The sequence below is a fragment of the Ascaphus truei genome, chromosome 12 (assembly GCF_040206685.1).
Source record: "Ascaphus truei isolate aAscTru1 chromosome 12, aAscTru1.hap1, whole genome shotgun sequence".
Classification (NCBI taxonomy): Eukaryota; Metazoa; Chordata; class Amphibia; order Anura; family Ascaphidae; genus Ascaphus; species Ascaphus truei.
Genome location: NC_134494.1, coordinates 9,517,596 through 9,540,952, shown reverse-complemented (window position 1 = coordinate 9,540,952; position 23,357 = coordinate 9,517,596). Strand labels below are relative to the sequence as shown.

General features: G+C 48.1%; 1 protein-coding gene across 7 annotated transcripts in view; it reads right to left on the bottom strand.

The window, feature by feature from the left end:
• The window catches only part of LOC142463890 (uncharacterized), a 108,890-nt gene that overhangs the window by 17,312 nt on the left and 68,221 nt on the right, over window positions 1-23,357 (bottom strand). For all 7 annotated transcript variants that reach the window (XM_075566715.1, XM_075566718.1, XM_075566714.1 and 4 more), the window contains one exon: window positions 16,264-16,377. In XM_075566715.1, coding sequence (XP_075422830.1) covers window positions 16,264-16,377 — 114 coding nt within the window. The remainder of the gene's footprint in view (window positions 1-16,263; window positions 16,378-23,357) is intronic.

Below are 23,357 nucleotides of genomic sequence, written 5' to 3'. Positions count from 1 at the left end.
TTACTATACTGTATGTGTTAGGGGGGGTGTATTTATATATAAGTATTTGTGTTTTTTAATTATTTTTTTGGGGGCACTGAATTGGTACTGCAAGCCCCCAGGGACACCTGCGGGGAACACCCGAGGGCCACCGCCGGCCTATAGTATCATTGCTGTGTATCCCAAAAATGTAATATATGTACTGTATGTTAGGGGGTATACGGGTTGTTGGGGGCACAGGAGGTGTATGTTGTTTATTGCAATGTTTATTGGGGGCAATTGTCCCCAATAAACATGCTGTTATGTCTTAACCCCTTCATTGCTTTAGCGGACAACCGCTATGGTAATGAAGCAGCATTAATGTATTTTAATAATATTGTGCGGGAGCAGGGGATCTCCTGAGCTGAACCGCATTGATTTCTGGCTCAGGGACCCCCTGCTTCCCGAGTTACAGGCCCCGTTTTGGGGCATCGGTGCCAGTGTCGCCGCCATCTTTATAGCGGGCACGTCGCGTATGGAATCAGCTCAGGGGACCCCCTGCTTCTGTACACTATTATTAAAAATATATTAATGCTGCTTCATTACCATAGCAGATAGCCGCTACGGTAAGGAGTGATTCTTTATTGATATGTGTGTTTTACTCATAGTATAGATATGCAGAGGGTCTCCGGAGCTCAACCGCTTTGGTTTTAGGTCCGGGGACCCCCTGCTTCCCGAGATACAGGCCCCTTTATGGGGTGCCGGTATCCCTCTGCTTTGTTTACAATCCGCAGTCACGTGGTCGGGACATTTAAATGCAGAGGGATACCGGCACCTCATAAAGGGGCCTGTATCTCGGGAAGAAGAGGGTCCCCGGACCTGAAACCAATGCGGTTCAGCTCCGGAGACCCCCTGCACATCTACACTATGAATAAAAATTGATTGCAAATATTTTTTATTTTGCCGATGTTTGCGCAGAGAAAGTGGCGGATCTCTCTCTGCTGCAGGCTGATCTCGGCAGGGGACGGCTTATCGGCAGGCAGACTGTCTTGCCACCGGCTACTTTGCGTGTTGCTCTCGCAGGAATTCGCCAGGGATTCGACCCTTCCTGCATACTGCGAGGGCAACACACCAAAAACATGCCGATTTTGAACTCCTGCCGAGAGTGCTTTTTCGGTGCTTACTGCATCGAGCCCAAGGTTAGTGTACAAAATAAAGCAAATTGGACTCGTTAAAAATATTTGCACTTGGATTGAAAACTGTTTGAAGGATAGACAACAGATGGGTCTATTCAATAAACTCCGATAAATTCATTGCATTAACGAATGTGTTTGCATGTTCCTACCGAAAACTATAGAATTTGTGTAAAAACAATATTCACTAAAAAAAATTGAACATTTTTTAGCATTTGGTTAAAAAAATGACAAACCGCATGTAGCGGTCATGTAAAATGCCTACAGTCATCTCTCCTGTTGGCAGTAAGGCCTGGTAAGTGTGGGCATGCCAGCAGTAATTATGGAGGTTTCCCCTCACACCCTGGTGGGGTGCCCTGTGTATGGCTGGGACTGGTCACATGCTCTGACTCCATGGTTAGTGATGTCAGAGGTGTGTCAGCCTCAGAAGCTTACATAAGGCACAGCACTGTGCTCAAGAGTTAGTTGCTGTATAGTTGCTAGTTAGTTCTGCTGAGAGGAGGAAGGAGTTCCAGCTCTTGTCAGAGCTGAGGAAGGAGTTCAAGTTCTATCAGAGTGTCAGTTATGTTATAGTAACTCCATGGGAGGCTGTGTCCAGGGACCTGGCACAGGACAGTGATTCCTGCGGGAATAAGTGAATCCCTGATCTAGGTGACATACCTATCAAAGGGGAGCACGGGCGAGATGATCGGCTAAATACACCCATTGTGGAGGGCAGCTATGCCCACCGTGACAATAAAGATGGAGCTGATCAGAGAAACCCCTGTGTGTGAGAGTCCCATGATTATACAGGAGGTTGCACCACCGAGGAGTTCCTCGTCAGGATCATCCCCATGCGGACGCAGGGACCCTGGTGAGGTGGAGGCGCTGCACTGGAACTAGGTGAGACTCAGCACACTACCTCAGCTGCCTGTCTGACGGGTCCTCCCCACACACCATCATGCGGGAGACTCAGGAGTCCTGTAGCCAACAGGTGCACCATCAGGCATATCTACACTGTAATGGGGTCCGGTTAGACCACAGGGGCCAATGTGAGATTGGGTGGGTCAGGCCGGGCCAGAAATACCGTTACATTTGGAGGCGAGCTGCTGAGATCAGATCTGTCATCAGGACAGGCTCAAGCTAGGCACACTGGGAAACAGGGAGAGTGTCTGCTGCCACTTTGTGCTGCGTAGGGACGGACCTAGGGGTGGTCAGGGGGCTGACGGGATATTGTCAGTTCGCAGGGACAACCTAGGGGCCTGAAAGGAGTGAGGGGTTTGGAGCCGGGCTATAGCTGACCGAGTCACCTTGGGGCAGTGCTAGTTGGTAGGATGCCAGAAGGGACAGCCTGTTAACTTGGTCAGGAGTCCTGGAGAGGGTCTGCGCTAGGCTGACCAAGACAGGTAGACGCCCCAAGTACTGCATGGCAGAGCCAGAGTACCTAGCCCATTCCAGACACTCACCGTAGGGAGCACAGACTGGGAGGAAGGAGCCACAGCAGACACTGAGAGAGTGAGCCTAGCCTGAGGTAGTGCAACACTGGGTCACACCTAGATAAGGTACACATGTGGTGGTGCATCTGAAGCTGATCTTTATTGTACCGGTGTGGTGGCTGCCCCGCAGAGTGGAACCCCATGTACGACAACTGTTACGAGAGAGTGGAGGATCCGCGTGGTGCGGAGAACATGAAATGGCGGACAGAGGCTGATGGGGAGGGCACCCGTGGCGTGCAACCCACTGAAGAGCAGACTGTCGCCGAGTTGTCATTGACCAGGCTGCTCTGGAGCGGAGCGAAGGCTATGGCTGCCCCGTTTTTATCCTGTATGGGACAGCGAGGGGCCACCCTTGAAGAGTGTGAAGAAATTGTTATAATTGGGGGAGAACCCCGTGAGGAGAGCAAACAGATGGACTTTTTGGGCTCAACAGCCAACCAAAATGGCGGTTCCCGCTTGCTAGGGAAACCGCATGGGACAGTTACAGAAAATGTGGCTGGTGCAGGACTTGCAAAAAGCTGGCCGGGAATGGCGCGAACAGCAGAGCCCCGCCCTGAAGGGGGGCATGGCGCGAAAGCTATGGCTGCGCCGGGATGGACAGTGACTAATTCAGCCCCTGTGCTGAGTCAACCGTTGAGTTTATGGGACCCTCCCCTGATTTCCACCAGGGGGAGTGACTATCAACTATGGCCTGTGGGGATGCACCCACTGGGCCCAGGGACTGATATTCAGACGGCGCCACTACAGAAAGTAGTTCCGGCCGTGGAGGTGATTTGCAAGAAAGAAGGGTACCTTGCAAAAAAAGCTGCTGCAAGGAGAAGGCGGGAACTAGCCGCGGGAAAAGACTCCAGCTCTGAGGAGGAATCTGGCGCGAAAACGCAGACCGCGCCCACCAGGACTGAGAGAGGTGCGGCCTTAATTAAGGGGCATGATATTCCCCTGTGGGACCCGCCCATTATTGCAACCCCTGGGGGCGGGTTCCAGCTCTGTCAGAGAAGGGAGGAGCCGAAACAGGGAGTGGCGGATCCGGCAACTTCCATCAGTCAGTTGCGAGGAACCACTGAGACGGAGAGACCTGTACAGGAAGTGGCTCCTGTAAAGAGAATGGCCTGCTCCTCCACTGTGGGCACAATGGTCTCTACACAGCCCTACTCAGTGCCCGGCGGGGTGCTAGTAGTGAGGGTGGCCAATACCGAGACGGTGGTTGGGCTATGCCTACAATGCGGGCTGCCCGGAGGCACGGTCAACACGGCGGCACGTTGCCCTCATTGCGGGACTTTGTACCTGTGGCCTATGCCCACATTCATTCCTATACAGCCTGCTGACCCCCCGGTGGACGTGACAAGGCGCTCCGCCGAGTCCCCGGGCGCGCTATGGATCAACCGCGCGAGTCCCGGAAACAAGGGACTGGAGCCGGTCAAGTCGGCTGGGTCACTGGCGATTGAGGCGGCTGAATCAACCCCCGCGTTCGGGGAAAAGAGACTGTCACCCCGCCCGGAGACCCCTAAGTCCGGGCGAGGGGATTACTCAGACGAGGACCTCCGTGAGCTGGCGGTAGTAAAAACGGAGCTGAAAAGGCATACCGGGAGAACGACACCCCGTGGGGTGAGTGGCAGGACGTCCCCCGCAGATCGGCGATCCGACCGACGGAGTCCCGCCATCCCAGGACCTGGCGGAGACGGGAGAGAGACGCCTACACCTCTGCGGACGGGTAAGCCAAGCAGCCCTATTACTTACGTGGTTGCAGCCGACGGCGAAGCGCTGGAAGGGCCGCGCCAGGCCCAACGCGCACGTGGAGAGACGGCATCACTTCCGGTGGCGACGGCGGAGCAACCGGATGTCGTCATAGAGGAAGAGATCCCGCATGGGGGTCCCACGCGAGATGGCGACGCTTCCGGTTCCGGGGAGGACGTCACTTCCGGTGGCGACGGCGGAACCCAGGAAGAGAAAGCAGCGACGCTTCGGCGATCGGGGGAAGGTCCCCGATCACTTACAAGGCCCAGAAATTGGAGAGACGATCTCAGGACTGAGGAGGGCGAGACATCATCCTTGGACCAGTCTACGGACAGCCAGGAGCGGGTCGTAACCCCGTGGGGTCCCGTTCCGTGCCCCTATGCCCAAACCCCCGCCATAGTTAATACCCCTACCCCCATCACACGGTCACCGGGTTCACCGCCTAGCCTGGAGTACGTGGACAATTCACCGGGGGGAGAGGGAAGACGGACTGGGGAAAGACAGCGCAGTGGCGCTACGGAGGGCGATTCACGGGGAGGGGGAGAATTGAGGGTAGCGGATACAGCACCCCAACCGGCAGTAAAGGCTCCGGGGTCCTCGAGGTGGTTCAACTCGCGATCCACAAGGTCGTCAGGGGTATTTTCATTTGACGACGACAGGGAACAAGGGCCTAACCCATTTAAGGAGACCCGGTGGTGGGCCCCGCTATTTGAAGGGTACTCCGCGTGGATGGACCGTACTCGGTTCCTCATCCGGCGGGAGGACGTGGTAGATTTCTGGTGGAAAGAGGGAGAGTTTACACCCGAGCAGAGGGACAGGGAATTACAGAAGAGGTGGTTCCAGCTGGAGCGTAGAGACATAGCGCCCATGGGTCCCGACACACTGTCAGATCCAGTCGATCCTGATGAGCCCCTATCATGGGTGTTACCTGGGAGGGCAGGTAATGCTGATCTGACCAGGGTCAGTAGGGCGGAGAGGGCTATAATAGTCCGGTATAAAAAATCTCACGGGTTGGAGTATCCCTATGTTCCGGAGCCCCTGATGGATGAAATTGAGGACAATAGGGAAAAGTGGCTCCAAGAGACTATAGAGCTGTATTTAGTCAATAGGGGGAGCGCCATTGTAGGTAAGAAGGCGGAAGAAAGGATAGACACCCTGATGCGAGTGTGGAGCATAGGGAGAAATGTTCACAAACATAGGGTGACCTATATGCCAGAGAGAGGATCGCCTAGGCATTACTATGTCACGGTCCTGGATATGGGTAACAGGGAGGTGAGGAAACCCGACCCAGATCACTATTTTTAGGGGGTACTAACGCATCACGCGGGTCTGTGGCTGCTGGTCGGGGCGGGCTTGGCGGATGACTGTATTCATGTGTACTGCATTATGAGGAAATTTGTGTGATGTTAATTATGTTTTCCGTTACAGTGCTTCCTGGAAAGAGGTATAAAAATTTAGGTCCCAGCGAGGACGATGGGATTCACCAGGGGGAGAATGTAGCGGTCATGTAAAATGCCTACAGTCATCTCTCCTGTTGGCAGTAAGGCCTGGTAAGTGTGGGCATGCCAGCAGTAATTATGGAGGTTTCCCCTCACACCCTGGTGGGGTGCCCTGTGTATGGCTGGGACTGGTCACATGCTCTGACTCCATGGTTAGTGATGTCAGAGGTGTGTCAGCCTCAGAAGCTTACATAAGGCACAGCACTGTGCTCAAGAGTTAGTTGCTGTATAGTTGCTAGTTAGTTCTGCTGAGAGGAGGAAGGAGTTCCAGCTCTTGTCAGAGCTGAGGAAGGAGTTCAAGTTCTATCAGAGTGTCAGTTATGTTATAGTAACTCCATGTCCATGGGAGGCTGTGTCCAGGGACCTGGCACAGGACAGTGATTCCTGCGGGAATAAGTGAATCCCTGATCTAGGTGACATACCTATCAAAGGGGAGCACGGGCGAGATGATCGGCTAAATACACCCATTGTGGAGGGCAGCTATGCCCACCGTGACAATAAAGATGGAGCTGATCAGAGAAACCCCTGTGTGTGAGAGTCCCATGATTATACAGGAGGTTGCACCACCGAGGAGTTCCTCGTCAGGATCATCCCCATGCGGACGCAGGGACCCTGGTGAGGTGGAGGCGCTGCACTGGAACTAGGTGAGACTCAGCACACTACCTCAGCTGCCTGTCTGACGGGTCCTCCCCACACACCATCATGCGGGAGACTCAGGAGTCCTGTAGCCAACAGGTGCACCATCAGGCATATCTACACTGTAATGGGGTCCGGTTAGACCACAGGGGCCAATGTGAGATTGGGTGGGTCAGGCCGGGCCAGAAATACCGTTACACGCACAAGTTTGTGTTTGCTTAAAGTGCGAAATGAACTCAACGGTTAATTTCGCTCCATCAGTCTAGTAGAGCTGCAGAGAGAGCTGCATCTCCTTGCACAGCTCTTAAAGGCAATCACGCAGTTTTAATTTTATAAAAAGGTATTGAAGCAGGGTTTTCTGGAGCTGAACCACATTCATTTCAACCCCCGGGAACCCCCTGCTTCATGAGTTACAGGTAAGGGTATGGGGTGCTGGTATCTCCTGTGCATTTAAATTACCCGGTAACGTGACGCAGAACATTTACACTTGCAGGAGATACAGGCACCCCATATCGGGGCCTGAACCTCGGGAAGCAGGGGGTCTCCAGACCTGAAATGAATGCGGATCAGCTCCGTAGACCCCCTGCTTCAATACAGGCATACCCCGCTTTAACATATACACAATGGGACCGGAGCATGTATGTAAAGTGAAAATGTACTTAAAGTGAAGCACTGCCTTTTTTCCACTTTACAATGCATGTACTGTACTGCAAACATCATATATGTGCATAACTGATGTAAATAACGCATTTGTAACCAAAATAAATACAGTAGGCTTTATTCAAATAAAATGAATAGGAGCAAGCAAGGAGGTGAGAGGCGCGCACGCAGGTCAGTACTGTATAGCAGCTCTCTCCTTCTCACAGTCTCTCCCTCCTTCTCACAGTCTCTCCCTCCTTCTCGCAGTCTCTCTCTCCTTCTCGCAGTCTCTCTCTCCTTCTCGCAGTCTCTCTCTCCTTCTCGCAGTCTCTCTCTCCTTCTCTCTCTCTCACTCAGTCTCTCTGTCTCTCTCTCTCAGTCAGTCACACACACACGCACTCAGTCACACACACATGCATTCAGTCACACACACACTCAGTTACACACAGTCACTCAGTCACACAGTCACACACTCAGTCACACAGTCACACACTCAGTCACTCAGTCACACACTCAGTCACTCAGTCACACACTCAGTCACTCAGTCACTTATGTCACACACTCAGTCACACACTCACACACTGTCACTCAGTCACACACTGTCACTCAGTTACACACTGTCACTCAGTCACACACTGTCACTCAGTCACACACACACACACACACACAGTCACTCAGTCAGACACACACACACAGTCACTCAGTCACACACACACACACAGTCACTCAGTCAGACACACACACACAGTCACTCAGTCACACACACACACACACACACACACACACACACACACACACACACACACACACACACACACACACACACACGCAAAGATTGCAGCAGAAGATCTTCTCCCACTCACTGTAGTCCGTAATTCACATCACATGCAAAGCTTCGCAGAGCTCTGAGGGAGGAGGGAGGAGGGGGGAGAAGGAGGAAGCAGAGTCACGGGCGGACTCACTGGTTTAGCTGCTGCTTTATGGAGTGTGAGTGCAGGGAGAACGGAGACAGATGGGAGGGGGAACGGAGACAGATGGGAGGGGGAACGGAGACAGATGGGAAAGCAGAGGGAACAGGGAGATCGAGCACTCCATAATGAAGACAAGCATGAAGGAGGTTGCAGGAGTGTTGAGGTGCGTACGCCGCCCCCTGGTGTCCGTACTCGCGAAGCACGCGTACGTACACAGGGGTATAGTGCAACAAAAAAAATGTATGTACTTGTGAGTGTACGTAAAGCGGGTGTACGTAAAACGGGGTATGCCTGTATTATGTTATTAAAATGAAAACACACCTTCATTACCTTAGTGGCTAACCATTAAGGTAATGAAAGGGTTAAATAGCTTTACCTGGTTTTTTGTTTGTAGAGGGGGTGGGTAAAGCTTGTAATTGACCCAGGGTGGGTGTTTATGTCTCCCAGGAGGGTTGCGGTAGGAGTTCACCCCCTTAATTACCGTAGCAGATACTATGGCTAAGGTAATGAAGGGGTTAACTACTCTCGCAAGGCCTAAACACCCACCCTGGGGGAACTACCCCCTTCACCCACCCCTTCTACCACCAACATCACATAGAAATGGGCAAAAGTGCTATTAGTCAAAGATGGTTAATAGCGATGTTGACCATTCAAATAATAATTACAGTGCAATACAATAAAATACTTGACTGTAAAAAATACATTGCTATAAAACAAAACTCTAGTCATTTCACCCATTGATTGTCACTGTGGTCATCTATGCCCTCACATTATGTCAATTTTTTTTATTTAGGATGCCCATTGACTGGCAATGTGTTTATCTATGCCACTTTGAGGGTATAGCTAAGCACAGAGACAATCAATGCATTTTTTGGCAAATGTTTGTTTTTATTTAATTTGTAATGTATTTTACTTTTTTAGATGGCTTTTTTTGGTATGGTTTACTAAAGTGACAATCAATGGGTTTATCGTCAAATGTTTGTTTTTATTTAAATGTAATGTATTTTATTGTGTGGTTATTTGAAATTGTTAGCTTGCCCATTCATTGCCAATTTTGCAATTCATGCTCATATTGTGGGCATGGTTTACCACTGTGACAATTAATGGGTAGAGGGGGTTGTGGTAGATGTCCCGTGAAGGGTAGGCCTCCCTGTAGGGGAGTAGAAGGGTATTTAACCGCTAAGGTGATTAAGTGGTTACAGGCCAGAAGTTGGTTATTTTTATTTTATGGTCTGTGCCCACTGAAGATGAGGAGGACGAGGATGGCTTTCATCCTGGCAGGAATAAGTGCAACTTTATATTTACTATATTTATTTATAAAATATTTTACCAGGAAGTAATACATTGAGAGTTGCCTCTCGTTTTCAAGTATGTCCTATATGTTGGCTGGCTAATGTTTTGGTAATGTTTCCTTTTTTAACGGTCAAATGCGCTATTAACCAGATCTGAATAAAAGGGATTTTGCCCATTACTGTACTGTATGTGTTGAGAGGGGTTGTTGTGGGTAGAGGGGCTGGGTAGTAGGGTGCATATTCATTGCCATTGGGGTTATCTTTGCTCCCATTGAAGGCATAGATAACCACATTGGCAATAAATGGGTGTAGTGGCAAGTATTTGTTGGTGAAGGGGGTAGTTGCCCTGGGGGGGCTGATAAGGCCTCTCGGGTGAGTAGTCGGAGGGGTTAACCCTGTCATTATAATTGCGGGTACTGCCACTAAGGTAATGAAGGGGTTAACTCCTCCCACAACCTTCCTGGTATTCCTAGCCAATAAACCAGATACTCTGGTTTAAGCCCTTCATTGCCTTACGGCTAGCCGCTAAGGTAATGAAGGTGCTTTTATTTTTTTAAATAAAGTATTGAAGCAGGGGGTCTCCGGAGCTAAACCGCATTAATTTCAGCATTGGAGACCCTCTCTTTCCTGTGTTACAGCCCCTGGTATCTCTCTGCATTGTTTAAATGTCCAGGTCACATGGGGCATGACGCTGGAGAATTTAAACATGGTGAAGATACCGGCACCTCATACCGCAGGTTAGAGGCGCGCAGTGAGAGTGACTGATTCTTACAGACCGATGCAGTAGGGTTCACACAGCGGGAGTCCCATTCAGAAGTAGGGACCCTTGCTGTGTTAATCCTGATGGGCAATTACCCCCTGCTATGCACTGCTGCATGCTGCGCGACCTATCATAAGGCTGCTTCTGTATATATAATAGTAATGTATTTTATTGTATTGCAATGTAATATTTATTTGAATGGGAAAAATCGCTAATAGCCATATTTGACTAATAGCACTTTTGCACATTTCTGAGTGGTGTTGGTGGTAGAGCGTGAAACATGTGGGAGGAGAGTTTTGTTTGTTTGGTCCCAGTATGTCCTCAGTTTGTCACTTTTATTATGTAGTTTAAAAAAATGTATTTTATTTTTGTTCCTATCCGGTGAGTTGTGAGTGCTTGGGGCTTGTTCGAGTGTCTAACCAATCCTCTACAGCAGTGGTTCCCAAACTGTGTGCCGTGGCGCCCTGGTGCGCCGTGGCTTGGCTAGAGGGGCGCCGCGATTTCAACCGGACAGGCCAATAATTCTTATGCCTGTCCGGTTGAAAATTTGCAGGCGGCCATCGGCAAGCCAAGCGGCGGATGTGGCCCGTTCAATAGTGTGGTGTGCAGGCGATCGCGTGTGGGAGGGTGGGGTGTCGGGCCCGTGTGGGTGGGGGGTGAGCCCATGTGGGCAGAAGGGCGAGCCCATGTGGGCAGAAGGGCGAGCCCGGGTGGGCGGGGGGCGAGCCCGTGTAGGCAGAAGGGCGAGCCCGTGTGGGCAGGGGGTCGAGCCCGTGTAGGCAGGGGGGCGAGCCCGTGTGGGCGGGGGGCGAGCGCGTGTGGAGGGGGCGAGCGTGGCGGATGCATGCTAGTCTGAGCCAGCAGGTACTAATGAGCACGGAGGACAGTCATCCTACAGGAGTGAACAGCGGGGGCAGAGTCAGAGGTAAGCTAAGGACAATTTTTTTCTTTGGGGGGGGGATAAGATGGGGGCCAGCCTGGGGAGATAAAAATGATGGGGGGGGGGGGGGTATAAGAAGGGGCATGGGGGCCAGCCTGGGGTGATAAAAATGACGGGAGGGGGGTATAAGAAGGGGCATGGGGGCCAGCCTGGGAGGATAAAAATGATGGGGGGGGGGATAGGAAGGGGCATGGGGGCCGGTCTGCCAGCCTGGGGAGATGAAAATGATGGGGGGGGGGGGAGACAAGATGGGGCAGTGATGGGGACCAGGATGAGCTGAGGAGATGATGATGGGGGGGCCAGGATGAGCTGTGGTGATGATGGGGGGAGGTGGGGGTATATTTTGTATTGGGGAGGTGGGAGAAAATGTATAATGTATTTGGGGGGCGCAGGGGTATTTTTTATATGTATTCAGGGACGCAGGGGTATTTTTTATATGTATTGGGGGGTGTGGGGGTCTATGTGTGTGTGTGTGTGTGTGTCAATGATTGCACAAATAAAATAAAAAAATATTTATTAAACTTTTTTTTCTATAAAAAAAAAATCTGTGCGAGAGTCTGAGTCTGTGAGAGCCTGTGTGAGAGTGTGAGAGTCTGTGTCTGTGTGAGAGTGTGAGAGTCTGTGTCTGTGTGAGAGTGTGAGAGTGTGTCTGTGTGAGAGTGTGAGTCTGTGTCTGTGTGAGAGTCTGTGTCTGTGTGAGAGTGTGAGTCTGTGTCTGTGCGAGAGTCTGAGTCTGTGAGAGCCTGTGTGAGAGTGTGAGAGTGTGAGAGTCTGTGTCTGTGTGAGAGTGTGAGAGTGTGTCTGTGTGAGAGTGTGAGTCTGTGTCTGTGTGAGAGTCTGTGTCTGTGTGAGAGTCTGTGTCTGTGTGAGAGTCTGTGTCTGTGTGAGAGTCTGTGTCTGTGTGAGAGTCTGTGTCTGTGTGAGAGTCTGTGTCTGTGTGAGAGTCTGTGTCTGTGTGAGAGTCTCTGTCTGTGTGAGAGTCTGTGAGAGCCTGTGTGAGAGTCTGTGTCTGTGTGGGAGTGTGAGAGTCTGTGTCTGTGTGAGAGTGTGAGAGTCTGTGTTTGTGTGAGAGTGTGAGAGTCTGTGTCTGTGTGAGAGTGTGAGAGTGTGAGTCTGTGTCTGTGTGAGAGTGTGAGAGTTGTGTCTGTGTGAGAGTGTGAGAGTCTGTGTCTGTGTGAGAGTGTGAGAGTGTGAGAGTCTGTGTCTGTGTGAGTGTGAGAGTCTGTGTCTGTGTGAGAGTGTGAGAGTCTGTGTCTGTGTGAGAGTGTGAGAGTCTGTGTCTGTGTGAGAGTGTGAGAGTCTGTGTCTGTGTGAGAGTGTGAGAGTCTGTGTCTGTGTCTATGTGAGAGTGTGTGAGTCTGTGTCTGTGTGAGTCTGTGTCTGTGTGAGAGTCTGTGTCTGTGTGAGAGTCTGTGTCTGTGTCTGTGTGAGAGTCTGTGTCTGTGTGAGAGTCTGTGTCTGTGTGAGAGTCTGTGTCTGTGTGAGAGTCTGTGTCTGTGTGAGAGTCCGTGTCTGTGTGAGTGTGAGAGTCTGTGTCTGTGTGAGAGTCTGTGTCTGTGTGAGAGTCTGTGTCTGTGTCTGTGTGAGAGTCTGTGTCTGTGTGAGAGTCTGTGTCTGTGTGAGAGTCTGTGTCTGTGTGAGAGTCTGTGTCTGTGTGAGAGTCTGTGTCTGTGTGAGAGTCCGTGTCTGTGTGAGTGTGAGAGTCTGTGTCTGTGTGAGAGTCTGTGTCTGTGTGAGAGTCTGTGTCTGTGTGAGAGTCTGTGTCTGTGTCTGTGTGAGAGTCTGTGTCTGTGTGAGAGTCTGTGTCTGTGTGAGAGTCTGTGTCTGTGTGAGAGTTTGTGTCTGTGTGAGAGTCTGTGTCTGTGTGAGAGTCTGTGTCTGCGTGAGAGTTTGTGTCTGTGCGAGAGTCTGTGTGAGAGCTGTGCACTGCAACTGTTAGGTACGTATATACAACTTTGTTTTCACTTTGGGCGCCGTGGAAAAATCCTCATCGCCTGATCGCCTTGAACCGAAAAAGTTTGGGAACCACTGCTCTACAGTGTTCTTGAAGGGAGTAGATGCCCCGGTGTGGGTGTTTAGGCCTTGCGGCAAGGGTTAACTCCTCATTACATTAGCGGTTGTAACCTAAAGACTTTGTTTTCTGTGAAAATTCAACTAGGAAGCTTAGGCTGCGCTTATAGCGACATCGCGTCAAAACAAATGCATTGCCGTCATCGCGTGCGCTTATAATAAGTGCGACGTGACGGATCGATGGCTTGGTCGTGATCGCTGGAAGTCATCTCAATTTTCCAGCGACCGCAGCCTGACGTCACCGGCACTATAAGCGTAGCCTTGGTTTTGTAGCCCAGACCACCAGTAAGTGTGTTTTCCTTCTGTATAATTGTAATCCATTGTGTGTATGTCTGTTTCTAAGGAATAAATAAGCGTAATTTGTTTTTCTTCTTGGTTTTGCTCAGTGATATGATCCCAGTATAAAGGTGTAAATCCCTGGTCTCCCGTGACAGGAATTGAGGGGAAAGAGGAAGATGGAAAGAGAAAGGGGGAATGGAAGAGAAAGAGGAAGAGCGAACTGGGGGGGGGGGGGGGAAAGAGGGGGAATTTAGGGGAAAATAAAGGAGGAAGAGGAAAGTGGAAAAGAGGTGCACCATAGGAGGAAGAGGAGGGGGAAGTAAAGGGGGGATTGAGAGGGAAGAGGACGGGGGAATCGAGAGGGACGAGGATGGGGTAATTGTGAGGAAAGAGGCAGGAATTGAGGGGAAAGAGGCCGGGGGAATAAAGTGGAAGAGGAGGGGGAAGAGGTGAGGGGGAATAGAAGGGAGGAGGTAAGGGAAAGGAGGAGATGGGGGAATAGAGGGAGAAATTGAAAGGGTAGAGGAGGGGAGGAAGTGAGAAGGAAGAGGGGGGGGGGATTGAGGGAGGGAACAAAAATGGGAGGGGAGGAAGTGAAGGGAAAGAGGGGGGGATGAAGTGAGAGGGAAGAGGAGGGGAGGAAGTGAGAAGGAATTTAGACCGTTGGTGCTGGCAAAGTGTAAGGAATCCACACCTCAGTTTACTGCTTACCTTGCCTTGCAGACCTGTGCCCTCCTGGTACACTCCCCCTGGTATCTACAGCAGCTGTGCAAGCTATGACCGCAGCCTCAGCCTGGCCTCAGTCATTAGAGCAATGCTGACATGCCCCTTCTGCTATTGGTTCACTGACGTTTAAATACTGCATTCCCACAATGCTTCTCGGCCGAGCATAATCCTTCTTGGATGTTACCTGTGTTTTGCCACAAGCCTCCTGGCATGTTATCTTTCGTTACTTATCTCTGTTGTTATTGTTCTAGTTCGTTGTACTTGTTCCAGTTTCCTCCAGGCCTGCTGCTGCTACGCTAAGGCCTGAGTTCCTGGTTCCCGGAGGCCTGCTGTTCCTCTCTTCACAGAGGCCTGTGTTTTGCCTGCCTGGATTCTACTACCTGCTGCATTCACCCCCAGCAGAGGTATTGTTTGGATGCCGTGGCCTGCTGCTCTCTTTCCCTTCGCAGAGGCCTGCTTAAACTTTTGCGCTGAAGCACGGGGTTACAAGTGCTGCCTGGCGGTGTGCCCACTCCGGTCAGTCTTCCTTCTAGACCGGCGCCATGGGCCGTGGACACCACTCGCGCAAACCCCGTTCCCGACCTGCAGCAATTACGCTGAAGCCGAATGACCTGCTTGATTTCCTGTTGCCGACTCCCTGCTTAGACTACGACTACCCGGATATCTCCTACCCCGACTCTGGCTCGTCCAACGACTACGCTGTTCTCTCCAGTCCTGAACCCGGCCTGTTTGACTATGAACGTCACACTCCGGACCAGTCTGCACGGTCTAAGGTCGGTGATTTCATAACCAAGCCTCAGCCACGCGGTCTGGGCCCGGTTTGTGGTAAGCACAACCGTGACACAAAGCCAGTAAAATCCATAAAGAACTGGAGGATCCCAAGGGAAGATATAATTTCAACTGAAATCCTTAAAGAAGCTGGGGAAGTAGAGAAAATCCTTGAAAAACTGTTCACATGCTGCTTGAAGAACAGGACAATTGAATAGTACTATAGTTATCCTCATCCACAAGAAAGGAGAAAAAGAAGACCTCAAGAACTATAGACCTTCTAATCGGTTACAAAAATGTTACTAAGAACTTGCTTATTCCCTGAAACACATGCTGGACTTCACCTACAGTAGCCTAGAATACAAGCAGGATTTTATAGTAGATACTACACAATGGATCCCATCCAAGTCGTACTAGTAATAAATATTATCTACTGTACCACTCAGATTAAGATTCATAGACTACAAAAAGCATTGGTGTGTGTCTACGCCTCAGCGGTCTAAAATACATTAAGAAGATGGTGTTGAAGAAGCATACATTGATATTATAAAGAACATTTATGAGAATGCCACATCAGCCATTAGGTATGAAAATACAAGCAAGATAAAAATCAGCAAGAGTGTGCGACAGGAATACACTATGTCACTGAAGCTTTTCAGAGCAACGTGATGAAGAATTGTTTAGGACATTCTATATAATACTTGAGTCACCTGTCATTTGCAGATTACATTTAACATTTTTGCAACAGCAACACTTCATCCTCTATGACAAAGGAAAAAGAGTAAAGGAAGGCAGATTTCAGAGCTAGAAAGAAGAAGAGGTGTAAAATATGAGGAGGATATAGAGGGGTTGCCTTCACAAATGGATTCCCCGTCTATAAATGGTGAGCAAATTTCTGAGGTAAAATGGAGGAAGAAAGCAGCTAACAGATCGTGGTCTGACTAGAAAGTCAAATACAGAGAGGAGACAGCTTTGGATTTACTTGTGAATTTTCACTACGGTATGTGAAGAAAAAGTAGCATTGTTTAGCCTGGCAAGGTTTGAAATCATATAGATTCAATTTGTAGTGGAGGATGTCAGACAGAGTGTGAGATTTCCTCTAGTGGTGTTGACAGGAGCGAATCATGCGTGTATTGCTGTTTAGCCAAGGTCTGGGGTTCGAATAGTGAAAGTGGTGGAGAAATGTGGCTTGTTCCAGAATTCAGCAGGCTAGGGAGTTCTTACAAAAGGCAATTAACCATGGATATTTCCTAAAGGTGACCATTCTACTGTACTTGTAACAAGGTAACATTTGTCTACACAATAGGATGTTATGGTACTCACCATCGACAACAAATGTAACTATTTCACTCTTTATTGTGGTCAGATAATCTTCCGTGTTTGGCTCTTCTTTTTCTGACTTAATCTCTAACCTCTCTGGTACAATCAGAGGCAAACCTGCAAACAAGCAAAGGTAAAAAAGGTATAGCTGGGATTAGAAACTCTTATTTTGGTATCAATATACAGAAATACTTTATACTGATTCTGAGGGGTAAGGGGGAAGTAATTGATTGTACTTGATTATTAACCCCGAGTGATGGGTGTCAGAGACATCAGAAATGTCCTGTAGCTCTCGTTCCGTCTGCAGATCCCCTGCTCCTCCACCGGAAATGCTGTGTTCGTGTCTTGATTTCAGATGTTCTAGGCAGGTCCTCCTGTCTTGACTTTGTATCCTCTCTGCACCTGTCCTCTGCCTTTATAATCCTCCCTTTCCTACTCCTACCTTACTTTTGTATACTGACCTTTGCTTGTTTGTATCTTGATGGTTACAGCATGCACATAAAATACAACAGGATCCCTACTTGTTTGCACTCATTACAAATGTGAGTAGAATAGATTAATTGAATATAAAATGTAACCTTTACTCAGGTACTGTAATAGCAAAATAAGGTTAGATTGGTAGATGAAAAAGGCCAATAAGACATGGACATAAATGAACAAACACAGCTAGAGAGGACACTAGACCTGTGTATCCATGTGCCAAAAATGGCAGATAGATGTCTGTCATAGGGTGACCAAGCACTGAATATAGCAACTCAGAGTCTGCTCAAAGGGTAGTAATCAAGAAACATCCCTTGGTTCTTAGGGGTTAGTATCCCAGCAAAGTATCACTGGAATAACCAGTAAAGCAAAATATCCTAAAAACTACTTCACTGCCACATAGATATCAGGAGAGCTGCCACATCCGGTGTTAATGTGGACAAGTCACATAATGATACGCAGTGTCGCTGTCAGTGGAGTTTGATACAAGCTAAAATATGTCAGCCAAACCTCTTCACTGTCTCAAATATTGTCAGAGGAGCTGGCACATCAGATGTTTAGGTGAACAGGTCACTTAATGATTCATCGTATCATTGTCCGCAGGAATAGATTGATATGAATTCAAATAGGGCCATATGGATGTATGGCAAACAACCTTCCTCATTGCCACATTATAGCAAGAAAAACGTCCATGCTCAAACCGCGTTATAAGCGGATCCGCGTTATAACAGGGTTGAGCTGTACTTTTATATTGCTGGCATAATAATAAGTATTATTACACACTGCACACACTCACAGCACACAGCATACACTCACTGCACACTGCACACTGTACACTGCACACACTCACAGCACACTGCACACACTCACAGCACACTGCACACACTCACAGGATACTGCACACACTCACAGGACACAGCATACACTCACTGCACACACACACAGCACACTGCACAGCACACACCACCCCCCCCCCTATATCTGGTGTCAGCTGCTATCGCCTAAATCACTCTTACACACAGAAGGATAGAATGTCTGTGGTGTAGAGCAGGAGAAGCTATCAGGAACAAGAGAACACACACACACAGACAGAGACACACAAACACACAGACAGACACACGAACACACACCTCTCTCCCTAGACAGGGCAGGCTCCCCCGGCGTCCCTGAAAAGTTTGCCAGTGAGAGCGAGTTGAAGGAGGAGAAGCAGCTGTGCGGGGTGATCAGTGGCCAGGGACATGTGAGTAAAATTGGCATGGAGAGGAGGCTGCAGCCCTGAGCCTCGCACTCTCCTAGCACTGCCTGCAGCTCTCTGACTACTGGAGACACAGGAGGAGGGAGGAGGGAGGAAGGGAAGGAGGTGTAGCATAGTCCAGCACAGTGCGATCCCAGCTCTCCCCCCTCTGTAGACACGGAACCCCGGGCGCGGCGGCCATTTTTTTTTTTTTTTAATTAGCGCGACCCCGTTTTGTAGCACGGTCGGATCGGGTGGCCCCCGAGGACCGCGCTATAACGGGGCTGAGCTGTATATGGTGGCATTTTAAATAAATTATCAAAAAACATATTATACTGGTTCAACAAAGACAACATTGTCTACTGGCAGATTTTAATAAACTGAAGAATAATCAACAAGGAATAAATTGGAATTACGAGAGCACAAATATCAGTGTACAGTATATGTGACAGGGTTAAGTAATTTGCTAATGAGTATGCCGGGAAACATACCTCAGACTGCTGAAACCAGCAGACGAAAAATAGGAGGAAAAACCTCCCAAAGCAGAGCTCAAAAGCACATGAATAGGCAGCTAATTCAATGCCTGTGTGTTCAACTGCAATAAGGAATAGAAAATGTCCAATATAATTCACCCGGAATACTGTCAGCTGGATCCTATTATGCTCCTATAATTGGTATATCACAAGATAATACTAAGGGGAAGTCTAGGAAGACCATAATAAAAGGATCAACCAGACCTCCAAAGACATGGTGAATAAATCCCTGGATCTGGATCAACCAATGATATACATATAAGTATTGAATTGTAGTACTCGCTGCTCCTTAATTGAAGAATGCATTCCTGGACGAGCGTGCAAACAGTCCCTTAAGTAGCAGCAAGGAAGATGCGCAGGAAGATGCGGCTGTGCACTGCGTTCACGGACATGCAAAAAATAAGCTGATGCTGCCAGGTTATTTAAAATATACTGGACACCTAACAAGCTCCTATTGAACCCCCAAAATAACCACAACATATATATAAGCATATGAGTGTCACAGAGGAGTGCTACTGAGCATGGCAATATATATTTAAAATCAGAGACAGAACATAAAACACAGACAGAGCTCAGTTTCCAGCACATCCAGTGAAACTCATACATGGTACAGTGCCTAAATATATATGTATAAATATCAAGTAAAATGGTCTTTTAGTTTAACATTTTTGGCCAAAATTGCTGTAAGCCCCCGAGCCAACTGCACGGCAGACCACAATTCAGGGGTCCCTAACGCTAATATAAATTCTTAATAACCTGTGTAGTAACAGGAAGAATGATTTATAGTAAATCTGTCAATATTAGTTGCAAAGTTCTAAGTCTGATTGAAGCTTTTATTAACCTGTACATTACCAGGAAAAGCACTCTGTATTAGAGTTGTCACAACCATACTGCAAGCCAGCAAGTTCCCATTTTACTTAATAGATATTTATAGATATATATTTAGGCACTGTACCGTGTATGAGTTTCACTGGATTTGCTAAAACTGAGCTTTATCTGTGTTTTATGTTCTGTCTCTGGTTTTAAATATATATTGCCATGCTCAGTAGCACTCCTCTGTGACACTCATATGATTACAGTATATATATGTTGTGGTTATTTTGGGGGTTCAATAGGAGCTTGTTAGGTGTCCAGTATACTTTACAATTGTGTTTCAGCTAGTCTTGGCTGATTGGAGGGTGGCAACCTCCTACTTAATTGAAGCTCACCCCCTCCCACATTTAAATGGTTAAGGGCTCACCCCATAGCATCTTCCACACAGGGGAACTTGTTTGCTTGCAGGATGGTTGTGACAACTCTAATACAGAGTGCTTTTCCTGGTAATGTACAGGTTAATAAAGACTTCAATCAGACTTAGAACTTTGCAAATAATATTGACAGATTTACTATAAATCATTCTTCCTGTTATTACACAGGTTACTAAGAATTTATATTAGCGTTAGGGACCCCTGAATTGTGGTCTGCCGTGAAGTTGGCTCAGGGGCTTACAACAATTTTGGCCAAAAATGTCAAACTAAAAGACCATTTTACTTAATAGATATTTATACATATATATTTAGGCACTGTACCGTGTATGAGTTTCACTGGATGTGCTAAAAATGAGCTTTGTCTGTGTTTTATGTTCTGTCTCTGGTTTTAAACAGGTTATTTAAAAGGAACTTTTATTGAAGTCACTGTACCATACAGAAACCACGGGAACCTCCTCGCATGCATCATGCTTTCTTCTTTGTATGAGGTTTCCAAGGAGCATCCACTTCTGAGGCTCCTGTCCCACGGAGTTGCAGTTTATGTGATATTTGTGTTTTATCCATTTATTCACTGGGTTATAGCACTTCATGCACTGCATTGTATTTTATTTACTTTCAATTTGCGTTGTTAACACATTGTTGCTCAGTTCTACTTATCACCTGTGATCTGACTCCAAACGATTGTTTGCGGTCCCAATGTTCAAAAAAGTATCCGGCCGCGTCTCCATCTCTTACCGTGCACCTCACTTTTGGAAAAACTACCCGAGACTCTCAAAGCCACAACCAGTCTAAGTGTCACCAGTCTAAGTGACCACTAAAACTGTCTCACATTTTAATGTGGTCTGTAACTGTGTCATACGCCTAAAAGATAAAATATGTTAAACTGTTCATGCAATGTCTTTATACCGTCTTACAGTATTGTCTGGAATAAGATATAAAGTCCTTCGTTTTAGATCAGGAATTCTGTCCCAAGCGAATCCAGGCAATCCCTCTGGATATGTCAGAGCTCCGATTCCTCATCGGGTTTGGAACGCCGGTTCCTTGGAGCAAGGCCACGTCCTCCGGTTTGTTCATGCCAGTGGCGAGTCTGTATCCTGGGTGTGATTTCCATATGGTCCCAATACAATTTTTGTTTTTGTTCTACCAGTCTGCACCATATTTTACTATTACCCAAGAAAATGTTACGTTTTATATTAAATTCTATTGTACTCTTATCTGTAATGAGTGCAAGCAAGTAGGGATTCTGTTCTCTTTATATGTATGCTTTAATATTTATCTCTTCATGCACCCTTAATAAATATATTAGGCTGATGCAAGAACTGCCATCCCTACTCCCCACTCCCTTTTTTAGAGTATCATTACTGTTAGTATCTGGCTTGCCTCTTTCATCCCTCTTCATTGTTCTTGTGATCCCGTTTAAAACTTTCCTCGCTGTTCTGGCCACTGGGATCCACTCGAGCGGTAGGGCCGCCCCTTGGCAGAATACAAAGGCCCTTTTTAGATCTCACTGGAACATACTCAGCAGCCCGCTTACATCTCCCTGAGAAAGACCCCTTCCTTTTCGTGAGAAGCCCATGCTAAAAGGCCTTCTCGTTCCGAAATAGCAAAATTTCCACAGCACCCACTTTAAAGATCTTTCATTTTTTGGGTCTGAATTCCCTATTGCTGATTCTAAAGTTTTTGCTTCAAAGACTAGCTTACCTTTCCCTGATTCTTCTGTGGTGCCTGTTGCTGATTTTGCAGCTCCTGCTCCAAAGATAAGCATCAAGATAAGCAAGTGGTCTCCTGATGAAACCTTGGGAAAGGTGAAACGCGTTGAGTACCCAGTATCCTGTGACGATAGAGTGGGAGGCAGCACACTGTGTTACCTGCCCGTCTACGGATCCGCCTCCTGTTTTCCATCCTGGGATTCCACACGGAAGTGCGGGGACGGACGACACAAGTTCAAAGGTGTATAGGAGCAGAGAGACCGCTCCAGCTTCCAGACGTCGATCTTTTGATCAAAATGCTCTATTTGATCTAACTGTAAGGTCCGGGGTAACACCTCTCCCTAAGGGGGTTACTCCCGCGACCTCACTTACCTGCGCTCCGGCTCTCCCCCTTCGCCGCAGCGGGCGGGATCTTCCTTCCCCTCTGCTCCCCGTGGCGGCTACTGAACTCGTGCATGCGCGCGCACGGCCGAGGACTTTTACGTCCTCCCTCAAGGGGAGTTCCCGCCCCCAGCTGAGGCCTCTCCTGCGCGCCGCACACGCCTGATGCGCGTGCACCGCTCACAAGCTGCATATCCAGCGCAGCTGTGGTAAGTTTCTCCCTTCCAATCTCCATCTTCCCTGGGGCCGCTCCCTCTTTACTCCCTCTCTCCCTATTGGTCCTTCCTCCTACTTATACCTTGCTCAGCTATTCATTCTTTGGCTGAGCATAGCTTTGTATGACCTGTGTTAACCACGGTCGTGAATACAAAAAAGGATGGGGGAAACAGGCAGTGTAATAGATCTAGTGATTAATACTTAATAAAATAGAGCGGTTAAACCCTGAGCAAACGTAATAGCTCAGGTGGCTGAAGTCCAATTTGAAGGGTAAACATACATAAATGTGTATGTGTGGGTGAAAAGGTAAAATGATAATATATAACTTACACGGCCTTGTGTAAGCTCAGTCGCATCAAGGTTTCTTTGGGAATCCCGTAGTCTTACAATGATGCTTTTCTCCCCGCGATGTAGGTTCTTCTTCTTGTTGTATGTTCAGCTTTCTTCGTTTGTTCAATGTGCCGCTCCAGGGGGATTTCCTCTCATATAAACAAAAAAGAGGGTAGGATTAAGTCATATATATATAGAGACGTCAATGAGGGGGAGAATGGGGTATTTATAGACCACTGAAATAAAATGGTATAATCTAGCACTCACACGGGCTAATGTGAGTGTACTCCTATCTTGGTATCTTGTTGCTGCCCATTTAGGGATATTATCCAATTAGTAGCAGGTGGTGGTGAAGGGGAGGGGATAATAATACGTTTCGTCCGGAACTGGACTTCCTCAGGCTCGAACGCGTTGCTCTTTCTTTCATCTGGGACATTTTACAGTACACCACAGAGGAGGCAGAGGTGCAGTTGTAGCTCCCCATCCGGACGCGGAAGGCGAGACCCCCTACTACTATACACCACACTGCCCCCTCTTGCTCTTACTTCCCCACAGAAGCCTTTGGTTTCTGTTTTTTATGTACTTTTATTTTCATGTTTTTTATTAAAATTAGTTTTTACCCTCCAGACTTTAGTGTCTTTTATCTGTGTTAAACCCATCTTCAGCTTCAGTTACACCAGGAATAGAAGTGCAAAGAAACCGCTAGGAGTGTGTACTCACACTGACCCGTGTGAGTATTGTGCTACATATACATTTTGTATTATTGTCCCCTCCCCTTCACCACCACCTGCTACTAATTGGATAATATCCCTAAATGGGCAGCAACAAGATACCAAGATAGGAGTACACTCACATTAGCCCGTGTGAGTGCTAGATTATACCATTTTATTTCAGTGGTCTATAAATACCCCATCCTCCCCCTCATTGACGTCTCTATATATATATGACTTAATCCTACCCTCTTTTT